At 42.3% G+C, this 15,028-nt stretch overlaps 2 protein-coding genes across 3 annotated transcripts in view; both read left to right on the top strand.

Annotated features, from left to right (window-relative positions):
* Positions 1-15,028, top strand: part of LOC140928171 (dehydrogenase/reductase SDR family member 1-like) — a 95,068-nt gene that overhangs the window by 15,015 nt on the left and 65,025 nt on the right. The window contains exon 1 of one of the 2 annotated variants that reach the window (XM_073377882.1): positions 4,985-5,113. The exons of the other annotated variant lie outside the window; for it this stretch is intronic. Within the exon in view, the coding sequence (XP_073233983.1) occupies positions 4,993-5,113 (121 nt within the window). The 5' untranslated portion in view covers positions 4,985-4,992. Of the gene's footprint in view, positions 1-4,984; positions 5,114-15,028 lie in introns of those variants that run through there. 2 annotated transcript variants of the gene reach the window in all.
* On the top strand, positions 5,325-7,367 carry LOC140926792 (uncharacterized protein KIAA1958-like). Its single transcript, XM_073376483.1, has one exon. It carries the CDS (start codon positions 5,549-5,551, stop codon positions 6,899-6,901), a length of 1,353 nt encoding a protein of 450 aa, XP_073232584.1. The 5' UTR covers positions 5,325-5,548; the 3' UTR covers positions 6,902-7,367.

Here is a 15,028-nt window from a genome sequence, read left to right as displayed (position 1 = left end):
GCCAAGAAAGATATTCAGGTTTAAAAAGAGAAAGAGAAATTCGTCGTCGTATGTTCACGTTTTCGATATAGCGTGAAATTGGGCCATTCAGGTCGTAGTCGTGGAGTGACGGCAAAGACATGTACAAAAAAGTGTGATACACGTGCTAAGTTGTTGTTTTCCTAACCTAAAAGCTATTGTTTTTGTGACGTCCGTAGTGACATCTTAAACTCCCTGATAGTCGCCCCATGTAAGGAAATACGGCTTGTAGAATCCGAAATCAGGGAAATTCCTGCTAGTGGAATCCGGATCTTGGGCTTTGAAATCCAGAATACAGCTCAAGGGATCCGGTATCCCTCTAATCTAACGATTGGAATCTGGCATCCAAGTTCCACTGACAAAGAATCTGATATTGAGTACCTGGAATCCAGAATCCACGGCGTGGAATCCAGAATCCAAAACTGTCTTGAATTCCCTTTAATTCATGTGGCGATAACAGAGAAGAGAAGTCGTTACGTCACATCGCCATGGTAGCAAAATTTTTAGATGACAACAAACCGAAAACGGCACTTAAAAAGTGAATTTGCACTGCTTCAAACTTCATCGATCTTATCCAATTTCATTTAATTTGGCAAGTGTTAGCAAAATTTTCTCGGGTTGAATCCGAAAGGACTGTAGCTAAGTTGAGAAAAAGAAAAAGACAACGTCTGTGTTGTGTTCACCTTATCCATAAAGTGAGCGTGTGAAATTAGGACGTTTTATGTCGCAGTGGTGCAACGACGGCAAAGAAATGTACAAAATAGCGTGTTGCACGTGCAAAGTTGTTGTTTTGTTAATAAAAACCGATTACTTTCTTGCCGTTCTCCTTGTTGTCGCCGTCGTCGTGGGTTTTGTTTTCATCCAGAAATAGTGCTGCCATGGTAACTGACGTCACACCTCGCCTCTCTCTAATAGAGCGTTTAGCAAAAGGGGGCTGTTTGTCATGTGGAATGGCCTTGGTAACGAACTCAAGATGAGAAGCTCTTTCAAGTCCGCTCTGACTTTGTCTGGAACTGCGATAGTACTTAGTTGAAGTTAGTCTATATGTATTTAACGGTAGAATAGTTTCTTTTAGTTTTTTGATAACCTTAACTGGCTTTTGTGTCTTTTTTAGCTGCGTAGTTTTCTCTTAAATCTTGTTATGTAAACGGCTCACTGAAAGAGCATTTTTAATGAAGTGATACCATTAATAAAGCTTTTTGATTGACTGATTGATTGATTGGATAAAGAGCAACGAAAGGAAGTCAATTCCGACTTTTCTAGACCGCGTACCAACAGAACACAGGAGCACCCAAAGACTGTTTCCTCCTAAACACATTGAAAACACTTTTTAGGCTATCCAGAGTACTTTTAGATATTTAGAAATGCATTCAAAACGGTGGTAGAAAATTTGTATCTGTTCTGTCATCCTAGGGGAACTTGATTCTTTTCGAAATTAACAAAAAACAGCCTAACCCAGGTAGCAAAATTAAATGTGAATAAACTTCAGAAAATCGTACGGTGAACAGTGAACAGTCGTTGGGTGCCCCTGATAGCTCAACGTCATCGTCCAATGATGCAATTATCTTAGCTGAACAAGATCTCGTACTGTCAGCATGATCTTACTAGTTCTTTAAAGACCCTGATTGGTCCGGGCAGGATTTGAACCCGCGCTGACATGGCCAACCGGGCGGGGATATGAATGGAAAACTTGAATTGTTGTTTATAAATCTATAGAATCAAGTGTTTTGTAAATACTTTTAACAGCAAAATTAGTTTTAGTCAGTAATACCTGCAGAAGTGGGCCGACGGAGGATGGGGCATTTGCCCTCTTTTTTCGTCCCAACCTCGGGAGATTTGACAGCGCGAGTGCCCACCTCAGTGAATTTGCCATCCAAGGCCAAAAAAAGAATGCTAATGCCCGGGATCTGCCCGGGGGGGGGGGGGGGGGGGGTGCTGGGCACAGCTGGAATTGACTGATGCCAGTTACATGAAAATCTCCAGCCAGGTTAGCTAAGATCAAATTGTCATCACCATGTGGGGATCCCAGCTAGCACAGCTGGGTTATTATGAGCACAACGCTGATTAGCCTGCGAATACAGCTAGGGACATACGTCTGTGTCTCGGCCAAAGAAATTCCATACTAAAAATGATGTAAATCACGTTACATATCAAATCCGGTAGTCATGGACCGGTGTTCCCAATGTAAGGGACTGTGGAATAATTATCAGGAGGGGGGGGCATTACATAAAATTGCTGCCAAGATAGGGGGGGTTCAAAGTAAAATAACTCATTTGACGGACGGGGGGCCTTAAGTTTTATTCGAAATGTAAATAAAATTAAACGCGATAAAAGATTCTCAATACAGGCATCATGATAGACTGTAACAAATATCAATACGAACAGCTGTTAAAAGATTATTGAAAATATTCCATCAAAATGAAAAGCAAATTCACAACTGATCAATTTTAACCCGTCTTCTAATTAATGTAAAGCAAAAATCATGAACTTATTTTTCAGCTTCCCCCATAAAACAATGGGAATCAAACAGATCTCGTAGACAAGCTTTGTCGGTTTTTGATGTGAATAAAAGTAATTTTTCTTCATCGACTGAATCGATTTGCTGAATTCCATATATATGTGGCTCATAACAAAGTTCAACAGGCTCTCCTCCCAAGGATCTAAATATAATGCAAGCTCTTTTTCGTCTGTTATTTGAAGCGTTCAATCTCCTGTTCTTTGATTTTTTTCTCTGCTCCTTTCTTTTTCTGGCTTCAGAAATTTTAGATTTTGAGCCAATGTGATAAGCACCCCGGTACTTAGCAAATGCTTTGTCTAAATCTTCAATCAAGCGATCAACATCCATCTCGATACTAGATGTTACATAATAACGTTTGTCATTATTAAAGCTGGGATGGCAGCTCAGTCCAGTTTTGAGTTTACCAGTGTGGTGGGAGGGGGGGGGGGGGGCGACGTTATTTTTAACATAACAGAGGGGCGGGGGGCTGAACTAATTTTTTTTGTTTTGTTTTTTGTCTAAGTTTTTGCTATATAACTCTCGTTTTTCAGCCCCCCCCCCCCCCTCCTGATAATTATTGCACAGTCCCTAAATTTGTTTGATTTTATGTTTGTCCTGGTCAACTATGGTACAGTTTTGTGTTCTTCTGCGAACGCCCCAGCAAAACTCAAGTGCGTCTTCTAAAGAAAAATATGTTCTATAACTAAGTAGATTTATCGAGACCACCGTCTCATGTTTCAGTCATCACATCATGCTCTGAAGGAAACTGGTAATGAGTACTACATGGAAAACTGGGTGGGTGGGAGGACGGGGGAGAAGTTTGGGGAGCCCGTAATAAATGAATCGTGACAGATGTTTTCGAAAAAAATGCGATAAATTTTAAGCCATGAAAAGCGTTTAAAATCCACAGATAGAAAATGATAAAGATATGGTAAATGTACAATCTTTTTAAGAGTTTCCGCCTTTCGGCCTTGTCGTTTCGTCTTGCCCGACACTACCCCGGAGAGTATAGAGGATCACGCACGAAAAATAAACATTTTGCCGGGCGATCATCGTAACTGATGTAAACTGAACTTCGCCTTAGCGTTTGCTTTTTTTGTTTGCTCGTCTCCAGCGTATATTTTAATTTGGAGAGACTCAAGTGAGGTCCAGATACTCGTCATTTTCGTCTTTCGATCATCAAAACAAAGCGCTTCTCAAGTCTAGGGATAACTTCAAGTAAGCCATTTAGCCTACTGTTTTTTTTTCTGTGCTTGCATGCAGTTGATTTATTGAGCCACCACTCTCGTAAATAGTTATTAATTTTATTATTAGCGATCGATTTTCGTTTTTCAAAATCAAGAGTCAAACCGTACGTACTATTTTTATTAATTAGTTAATTAATAATAATAATAATAATAACAATAATTATTATTATTGTAATTATTGTTTTAAAAATCTTTAAATATCACTTATCTTGAGTCCTTTGTTGATTGTCTTTTATTGGAAAATAATAATGAATTTAACTTATGTCATAATTTTGCCATATGCATGAGATCAAAATATTTTTTCGTATTTATAAGTTTCACTGTTATGCAATGTTATTGCAACATTACAAAGTTCAGCTTAGGGTACCTGTGGTTAAGTTAGCTGAACACAGTTCTTCTGAGATACAAAAATGGTGTGAGTTAATTCTTTCTGAGGCAAAACGTTTCTTTCATGTGAAAGAGTCTTTAAGTGATTTTAAAGACACTAAAATGGAAAAATGCCAAAGCTCTGACCTCTTGAAATGCTTGTATAAATGAATTATGCCTATGTGGTGAGTATGGGGATCAAATAAGAAAAAAAAAAACAGTTTCTTGTTTGATCCCCAGTATACCCAGCACATATAACCATACTTCATTTATACAAGCATTTCAAGAGCTCAGATTTAACCACGAGTATCGATATTAAATTTTTCTGAACAATACAATCCAGTTAAGTACTGCTTTGCTCTGTACGGTTTTTTTTATGTGTAATGCTAACCTCAAGATGTTGATACCATCCTCCTGCGTTCAGGCAAAGCTATATTTTAAAGAATTATTGGGTCGGATTTTTGTGATATCCATAATAATCAAGGTCAAGGTAATAAGAGTCATCAGCCGAGCCGAAGGCCGAGGCTGATGACACTTACTGAAGACCTTGATTATCAGAAATCACAAATAAACTGAATTTTATAAGATTCAGTTTTATTACACAATTGTTTTGAAGAAAATAAGGACAAACACAGCATCGCATGGAACCCAGTAAGTTGCAGTTTGACATATGCATTGCACGTGCAACCTACAGATTAGTCACTAATCTGCTAGCAGATAACTATAACTAATCTGTAGGTTGAACTGATTCCCAATATTAACTGTAAGTTCATTTATTAGCTTATGAGAAGACAGATAGTGAGTACAATGTATAATAATAATTCTAATCCTCCATTGTTATGAAAGAGATCACCAAGTTGCACAATGACATCAGAACTGCCCGCGTTGTCTGGAAAAGTGTGCCTTGTGACAGGAGCATCTCGGGGGATTGGTAAAGGTATTGCCTTGATATTGGCCAAGGCAGGAGCCACAGTGTATATTACAGGTCAGTTTCTCTCAACTAAAATTTTTTTTCTTAAAGGAAAAGTATGGAGAATTTTCACGTGGATATTAGAGCTAATTATGGGCTTTAGTTGTCCTTCTCCAATAATAGCTTGTACGCAGACGTTGTTGTTGTTTTTTTTTCCAAAAATCAATGAGCCATTTTCATACGCGTGCTCAACGTTCTCTAAAGAGAAAATATGGGGTCAGTGAACAGGCTTTATTATATATGTACTGAGATTTACTGCAAAATGAATATGTCAAATAAAAATGACGCGTTGCAGAGTACACGCAATCTGATTGGTTGTACGATTTTTCTCACTAGTGAAAAATACCGTATGACCAATCACAACCCGCAGACGAAAGTTTTCACTAGTGACAAAACTCGTATCGATTTTCCCGCCTTTCACTGACGGCGTCACTAGGCAAAAGGAAAACCATGGCGTCTTCTTCGAGCAATTCAAGGTTTGCAGATATAACTTCAGTAGAGGAATTTATTGAAGGACAAGAAAACGAAAACACCAGGAAGAAAACTGAACAGAATGTTGCTTTGCTTAAGGAGTTTTTGAGGCTAAAAGATGAGTCAAGGCCTGTAGAAGAAATTCCCCCACACGAACTGAGTTCATTCATCAGCGAATTTATCATAACAGTAAGAAAGAAAGAAAACAACGAAGATTACGAACCCACTTCCTTGCGTGCTATGATGGCCAGTTTTGAACGGTATTTAAAGAAGAAGAATTACGGCTACAGCATTATGAGAGACGTCGAGTTTGAAAAAGCACGAACGGCATTAAAATCAAAACAAAGAGATCTCAAGAAGAAAGGCAAAGGCGATAAACCAAACGCTTCAGTTCCCCTCACAGAAGACGACATAAAACTGCTGTATGACAAAGGATTGTTAGGAAAGTCAACTCCTGAGGCTCTACTGAATACAGTTTGGTTCAACAACACAGTCTATTTCGGTCTCCGTGGTTGTAAGGAACACAGAGACATGTGTTGGGGCGATGTGCAACTACGCCAAACTACAAATGGCGAGGAATTTTTAGAGTATACTGAGAGACAAACTAAGACTCGAACCGGAGAAAATCCCAGAGATGTCAGGCAAATAAAACCGAAAATGTTTTCGGTTCAGGGAAGTGAAAGAGATCCCGTCACTGTTTACAAATTCTACGCGGAGAAAAGACCGTCGGAAATGAACGACAACAACGCGCCATTTTATCTAGCAGTAAATAACTGTAAAAAACAAGATTCTTCTAAACCATGGTTTAAAAAGTCAGCCGTTGGCGTGAACAAGCTGAATTCGTTAATGAAAAAAATGGCAGAAAAAGCCGGGCTGGGGCCCAATGTAAAGAACCATAGCGGTCGCAAAACAATGATCCAAACTTTAACAAACAACGACATCCCAGCGACACATATTATTCAACTGTCGGGACATAAAAATCTTCAAAGTGTGACAAATTATTCTGTAGTTTCTGAAAAACAGCAAGTAAAAATGTCTCGTACTTTAAGTGAACTGATGTCCGGGAATGTGCATAGCTTAGAGAAAACTAATTCATCTCAAGTTGGAGAATGCTCCACTGATCCTTCAGCTAGCTCGGCGGGTCGCTCGGCGGCAGATCATCACCAACAAGCGATGTCGCTTTTCACGGGCGCTGTTATTCATGGAGGTCAATTCAGCATTTCTATTAACAGCCTCAATCAATCCCCGAAGTTGGCAATCCAAGAAGTTGAGGTAAAGTCTTCTCCAAAGAGGTACAAAAGGCTAAAAGTACTGGACTCTGACTCTGATTAGAATGCATGCATTACTATAATTAGATTTACAAAACAGTCAACTTTTTCAAATTTTATATCTTAGTTACGGTTTTGAACGGCGATATTTAAAGCTGAAAATTTTCATTGTTATTTAAAGTTAAAGAATCGTTTAAAAGTAGACTTTGTTCCACTTTCTTCAGAGTCATCGAATAACTTTAATGTTGTAGGAAGTTTTGTACGTTCAGTTTGCTCGAATAAAATCATTCGCAACTCGTTGTGGTCTTTGTGTTGATTTCACCGCGCAATTGATAGTTGTTAACATTATTTTGTAATATCTCAGTACATATATAATAAACAAATTACCTCATGGTTGGTTCGCTTGTACGATTTTTATTCACTCGTTGTGAAGAATCGCAAACTCACTCGTTCGCTGCGCTCACTCGTTCGTTTTCGATTCTTCACAACTCGTGAATAAAAATCGTACGCACTCACCAACCATGAAGTAATCTCTATATCTCTAATACCCTTTCCCCCATCAAAACTTTCCATAGGTAGAATTTAATCAAAGTTAAATAGGTGTCAGTACTCCTGACAATTTGGGTGGAGGTACATGGTATGCAGCCTCCACCTGGTGTTTTCTTTTAAGCTCAGTTGGATTAGCGTCAGCTACTTCCAAGCGAGACTGGGTCACTGGTTCTAACCCCAGCTCTAAGCAAGCTTCCACAATATACAGGTTGCAAACTGTTTTGTCTACCTTCCAAAATAAAAAGTACTCTAACTTTTGTTTGGTAGGTAGAACTCTTGATGTCACTGAAGGAAAGATTGGATCACTGCAGCAAACAGCTGAGGAGGTAATGACAACATTCTGTAATGTCATTTTCCTCCAACATACATGGGGTGAATCCAATAATATTGTTTTCTTATACATTCAAAATATTTCCAACCTCAATACCTGGCGTTTTCCTTTTCCTTCGCAGTTTCACGATATAAACAAATTGTTTGTTTTAGCAGACATTCAGATACAGGGAGACTGACTTCCATCTTCACTTGTGAACTGTTGCTGTTGTCTCCATTGTCATTGTTGTCACTGTTGTCGCTGTTGTCACCATTGCCACTGTTGTGACAATTGTCACTTTTGTCACTGTTGTCGCTGTTGTAACCGTCGTCACTCTTACCACCATTTTCACTGTTGTCGCTCTTGTCACTGTTCTCACAGTTGTCACTGTTGTCACCCTTGTCACTGTTGTCAGCATTGCCACCATTGTCACTGTTGTCACCGATGTCACCGTTGTCACTCTTGTCACTGTTGTCGCTGTTGTTACGTTGTCACCATTGTCACCATGGTCCCCATTGTCACCGTTGTCACCGTTTTCACCGTTGTCACTGTTGTCACTGTTGTCACCGTTCTCACTGTTGTCACTGCTGTCACCGTTGTCCACTTGTCACCATTTTCACCGATGCCACCTTTGTCACTGTTGCCAATGTTGTCACCATTGTCACTATTGTCACTGTAGTCACCGTTGTCACGGTTTTAACCTTTTCACCGTTGTCACTGTTGTCACTGTTGTCACCGTTGTCAGTGTTGTCACCAGTGTCACCGTTGTGCAACGTCACCATTGTCACCGTTGTCACTGTTGCCACCGCTGTCAGTGTTGTCACGGTTGCAACTGTTGTCACCGTTCTCACTGTTGTCACTGTCTAACCGTTGTCACTGTTGTCAGTCTTGTCACTGTTCTTACTCTTTGTCACTGTTGTCGCCGTTTGTTACCGTTGTCACTGTTGTCACCGTTGTCACCTTTGTCACCTTTGTCACCGTTGTCACCATTGTCACCGTTGTCGCTGTTGTCACTGCTGTCACCATTCTCAGTGTTGTTAATGTTGTCACCGTTATCACCATTGTCACTGTTGTCACCGTTGTCACCGTTGTCACTGTTGTCACTGTTGTCACCGTTGTCACCGTTATCACTGTTGTCACCGTTGTCACCGTTGTCACCGTTGTCACCGTTGACACCGTTGTCACCGTTGTCACCGTTGACACCGTTGTCACCGTTGTCACCATTGTCACTGTTATCACCGTTGTCACCGTTGTCAATGTTGTCATCGCTGTCACTGTTGTCACTTTAGTCGCCGTTGTCACTGTCATCACCGTTGCCATCATTGTCATTGTTGTCACCATTGTCACGGTTGTCAGTGTTGTCACTGTTGTCACCGTTGTCACTGTTGTCACCGTTGTAACCCTTGTCACTGTTGTCACCGTTGTCACCGTTGTCACCGATGTCACTGTTGTCACTGTTGTCCCCGTTGTCACCGTTGTCACCATGGTCACTGTTGACACCGTTCTCACCATTGTCACTGTTGTCACCGTTGTAACCATTGTCACTGTTGACACCGTTGCAACCATTGTCACGATTGTCACATTTGTCACTGTTGTCACCATTGTAACTGTTGTCACTGTTGTCACCGTAGTCACCGTTGTCATCGCTGTCACTGTTGTCACTTTAGTCGCTGTTGTCACTGTCGTCACCGTTGTCATCATTGTCATTGTTGTCACCATTGTCACGGTTGTCAGTGTTGTCACTGTTGTCACCGTTGTAACCCTTGTCACTGTTGTCACCGTTGTCACCGATGTCACTGTTGTCACTGTTGTCCCCGTTGTCACCGTTGTCACCATGGTCACTGTTGACACCGTTGTCACCATTGTCACTGTTGTCACCGATGTAACCATTGTCACTGTTGACACCGTTGCCACCATTCTCACTCATGTCACTGTTGTCACCGTTGTCACCGTTGTCACCGTTGTCACCTTTGTAACTGTTGTCACCATTGTCATGGTTGTCACCATTTTAATTCTTGTCACTGTTGTCAGTCTTGTTACCGTTCTCACCCTTTGTCACTGTTGTCCCTGTTGTTACCGTTGTCACTGTTGACACTGTTGTCACCGTTGTCACCGTTGTCACCGTTGTCACTGTTGTCACTTTTCTCGCTGTTGTCACTGTTGTCACCGTTGTAACTGTTGTCAGTTTTGTCACCGTAGTCACCGTTGTCACCGTTCTCACTGTTGTCACCATTGTCAGTGTTGTCACCGTTGTCATGGTTTTCACCATTGTCAACTTTGTAATGGTTCTCACCATTGTCACAGTTGTCACTGTTGCCACAGTTGTCACCGTTGTCACTGTTTTAACTGTTCTCACCGTTGTCACTGTTTTAACTGTTGTCACCGTTGTCATGGTTGTCACTGTTGTCACCGTTGTCATGATTGTCACCATTTTCACCGATATCACCATTCTCAGGGTAGTCATCATTGTCACCGCTGTCACCGTTGTCACCGTTGTCATCGTTGTCACTGTTGTCACTGTTGTCACCGCTGTCATGGTTGTCACTGTTGTCACCGTTGTCACTGTTGTCACTGTTGTCACCGTTAACACCGTTGTCAAGATTGTCACCGTTTTCACCAATATCACCATTCTCACGATTGTCACCTTTGTCACTGTTGTCACCATTGTAACTGTTGTCACTGTTGTCACTGTTGTCACCGTTTTAACCGTTGTCACTGTTGTGACCGTTGTGACCGTTGTCATCATTGTCACTGTTGTCACTTTACTCGCTGTTGTCGAAGTTGTCAGTGTTGTCATCGTTGTCATTGTTGTCATTGTTGTCACTGTTGTCACGGTTGTCAGTGTTGTCAGTGTTGTCAGTGTTGTCAGTGTTGTCACTATTGTCACAGTTGTCACCGTTGTCACCGTTGTCACCATTGCCACTATTGTAACCATTGTCACTGTTGTCACCATTGTCACCACTGTCACCATTATCAGTGTTGTCACTGTTGTCACCGTTGTCACCGATGTCACTGTTGTCATCATTGTCACCATTGTCACTCTTGTCACCTTTGTCACCGTTGTCACGATTGTCACCGTTTTCACCGATATCACCATTCTCACGGTTGTCACCGTTGTCACCGTTGTCTGTGTAGTCACGGTTCTCACCATTGTCACTGTTGTCACTGTTGTCACTGTTGTCACTGTTGTCACTGTTGTCACCGTTCTCACCGTTGTCACCGTTGCCATCGTTGTCACTGTTGTCACTTTAATGGCTGTTGTCGCCGTTGTCACTGTTGTCTCCGTTGTCTTCATTGTCATTGTTGTCACCGTTGTCACAGTTGTCACAGTTATCACTGTTGTCACTGTTGTCGTTGTAGTCACTGTTGTAACTGTTGTCACCGTTGTCACCGGTTTCACTGTTGTCACTGTTGTCACCATTGTCACCGTTATCACTGTTGTCACCGTTGTCACCGTTGTCACCATTGTCACTGTTATCACCGTTGTCACCATTGTCAATGTTGTCATCGCTGTCACTGTTGTCACTTTAGTCGCCGTTGTCACTGTTGTCACCGTTGTAACCCTTGTCACTGTTGTCACCGTTGTCACCATTGTCACCGACGTCACTGTTGTCACTGTTGTCCCCGTTGTCACCGCTGTCACCATGGTCACTGTTGACACCGTTGTCACCATTGTCACTGTTGTCACTGTTGTCACTGTTGTCACTGTTGTCACTGTTGTCACCATTGTCACCGGTGTCACCGTTGTCACTGTTGTCACTTTTGTCACCATTAACACCGTTGTCAAGATTGTCACCGTTTTCACTGATATCATCATTCTCACGATTGTCACCTTTGTCACCATTGTAACTGTTCTCACCGTTGTCACTGTTGTCAGCGTTTTAACAGTTGTCACTGTTGTCACCGTTGTCACCGTTGTCATCGTTGTCACTGTTGTCACTTTACTCGCTGTTGTCGAAGTTGTCAGTGCTGTCATTGTTGTCACTGTTGTCATTGTTGTCACCGTTGTCACGGTTGTCAGTGTCGTCAGTATTGTCACTGTTGTCACTGTTGTCACTATTGTCACCATTGTCACTAATGTCACCGTTGTGACCGTTTTCACTGTTGTCACTGTTGTCACCGTTGTCACCATTTTCACCTTTTTCACTGTTGTCGCCATTATTACTGTTGTCACTGTTGTCCCTTTTGTCACCATTGTCACTGTTGTGACTGTTGTCACTGTTGTCACTATTGTCACCGTTGTCTGTGTAGTCACGGTTGTCACGGTTGTCACCGTTGTCAGTGTTGTCACAGTTGTCACTGTTGTCACTATTGTCACTGTTGTCACTGTTGTAACCGTTGTCATCCTTGTCACTGTAGTCACTTTACTCGCTGTTGTCGCTGTTGTCACTGTTGTCACCGTTGTCATCATTGTCATTGTTGTCACCGTTGTCACAGTTGTCACTGTTGACACTGTTGTCGTTGTTGTCACTGTTGTTACTGTTGTCACCGATGTAACCGTTGTCACCGTTTTCACTGTTGTCACTGTTGTCACTGTTGTCACCATTGTCACCGTTGTCACCTTTGTCACTATTGCCAGTGTTGTCACCGTTGTCACCATTGTCACTGTTGTGAGTGTTGTCACTATAGTCATTGTTTTCACCGTTGTCACCCTATTCCCTGTTGTCACTGTTGTTACCGTTGTCAGTGTGTTCACTAGTTTCACCGTCGTCACCATCGTCACTGTTGTCACTGTTTTCACTTTTGTCACTGTTTTCACCATTGTAACTGTTGTCACCGTTGTCACTGTTGTCACCGTTTTAACCGGTGTCACTGTTGTGATTGTTGTCACCGGTGTCATTGTTTTTCACTGTTGTCGCCATTGTTACCGTTGCCACTGTTGTCACTGTTGTCACCGTTGTCAGGGTTGTCACCATTGTAGCCGTTGTCACTGTTGTCGCCATTGTTGCTGTTGTCACTGTTGTCCCTTTTGTCACCGTTGTCACTGTTGTGACCGTTGTGACCGTTGTCACTGTTGTCACTGTTGTCACCGTTGTCACCATTTTCACCTTTTTCACTGTTGTCGCCATTGTTACTGTTGTCACTGTTGTCCCTTTTGTCACCATTGTCACTGTTGTGACTGTTGTCTCCGTTGCCACTCTTGTCACCGTTGTCGTCATTGTTAGTGTTGTCACTATTGTCACATTCGTCACCGTTTTCACTTCTGTCACCGTTGTCACTATTGTCACCGTTGTAACTGTTGTAACCGTTTTAACTGTTGTCACTGTTGTCAGTGTTGTCACCAGTGTCATTTTTTTTCACTGTTGTCGCAATTTTTACCGTCGCCACTGTTGTCACTGTTGTCACCGTTGTCATGGTTGTCACCATTGTAGCCCTTGTCACTGTTGTCGCCATTGTTGCTGTTGTCGCTGTTGTCCCTTTTGTCACCGTTGGCACTGTTGTGACCGTTGTGACCGTTGTCACTGTTGACACCATTGTCTTCATTGTCACTCTTGTCACTGTTGTCACCGTTGTCACCGTTGTCACTGTGTCACCGTTGTAACTGTTGTCACCTTTGTCACTGTTGTCACCGTTTTAATTGTTGTCACTGTTGTCAGTCTTGTCACCGTTCTCACACTTTTTCACTGTTGTCACTGTTGTCACCGTTGTAACTGTTGTCACCTTTGTCACTGTTGTCACCGTTTTAATTGTTGTCACTGTTGTCAGTCTTGTCACCGTTCTCACTCTTTTTCATTGTTGTCACTGTTGTCACCGTTGTCACCGTTGTCACTGTTGTCACTGTTGTCATCCTTCTCACTGTTGTTACTGTTGTCACCACTGTCACCATTGTCACTGTTGTCACCGTTCTCACCGTTGTCACTGTTGTCACCGTTCTCACCATTGTCACTGTTGTCACCGTTGTCACCTTTGTAACTGTTGTCACCATTGTCATGGTTGTCACCATTTTAATTCTTGTCAGCTGTTGTCAGTCTTGTTACCGTTCTCACCCTTTGTCACTGTTGTCCCTGTTGTTACCGTTGTCACTGTTGACACTGTTGTCACCGTTGTCACCGTGGTCACCGTTGTCACCGTTGTCATTGTTGTCACTGTTGTCACTTTTCTCGCTGTTGTCACCGTTGTAACTGTTGTCAGTTTTGTCAACGTAGTCACCGATGTCACCGTTGTCACTGTTGTCACCATTGTCAGTGTTTTCACCGTTGTCACCATTGTCACTGTTGTCACTGTTGTCACCGTTGACACTGTTGTCACCATTTTAACCCTTCTTACTGTTGTCTGTGTTGTCACCGTTCTCACACTTTTTATCACCGTTGTCACCGTTGTCACCATTGTCACTGTTGTCACTGTTGTCACCGTTGTCATGGTTTTCACCATTGTCAACTTTGTAATGGTTCTCACCATTGTAACAGTTGTCACTGTTGCCACAGTTGTCACCGTTGTCACTGTTTTAACTGTTGTCACCGTTGTCACTGTTTTAACTCTTCTCACCGTTGTCACTGTTTTAACTGTGGTCACCGTTGTCATGGTTGTCACTGTTGTCACCGTTGTCATGATTGTCACCATTTTCACCGATATCACCATTCTCAGGGTGGTCACCATTGTCACCGCTGTCATCGTTCTCACCAGTGTCATCGTTGTCACTGTTCTCACTGTTGTCACCGCTGTCATGGTTGTCACTGTTGTCACCGTTGTCACTGTTGTCACTGTTGTCACTGTTGTCACCGTTAACACCGTTGTCAAGATTGTCACCGTTTTCACCACTATCACCATTCTCACAATTGTCACCTTTGTCACTGTTGTCACCATTGTAACTGTTGTCACTGTTGTCACTGTTGTCACCGTTTTAACCGTTGTCACTGTTGTGACTGTTGTGACCGTTGTCATCATTGTCACTGTTGTCACTTTACTCGCTGTTGTTGAAGTTGTCAGTGTTGTCATCGTTGTTATTGTTGTCATTGTTGTCACTGTTGTCACGGTTGTCAGCGTTCTCACTGTTGTCACTATTGTCACCGTTGTCACCGTTGTCACCGTTGTCACCATTGCCACTATTGTCACCATTGTCACTGTTGTCACCATTGTCACCACTGTCACCATTATCAGTGTTGTCACTGTTGTCACCGTTGTCACCGATGTCACCGTTGTCATCATTGTCACCATTGTCACTCTTGTCACCTTTGTCACCGTTGTCACGATTGTCACCGTTTTCACCGATATCACCATTCTCACGGTTGTCACCGTTGTCACCGTTGTCTGTGTAGTCACGGTTCTCACCATTGTCACTGTTGTCACTGTTGTCACTGTTGTCACTGTTGTCACCGTTGTGACCGTTGTCAC

Source organism: Porites lutea, chromosome 2 (assembly GCF_958299795.1).
Source record: "Porites lutea chromosome 2, jaPorLute2.1, whole genome shotgun sequence".
Taxonomy (NCBI): Eukaryota; Metazoa; Cnidaria; class Anthozoa; order Scleractinia; family Poritidae; genus Porites; species Porites lutea.
This window is presented reverse-complemented; position numbering and strand designations above follow the sequence as displayed.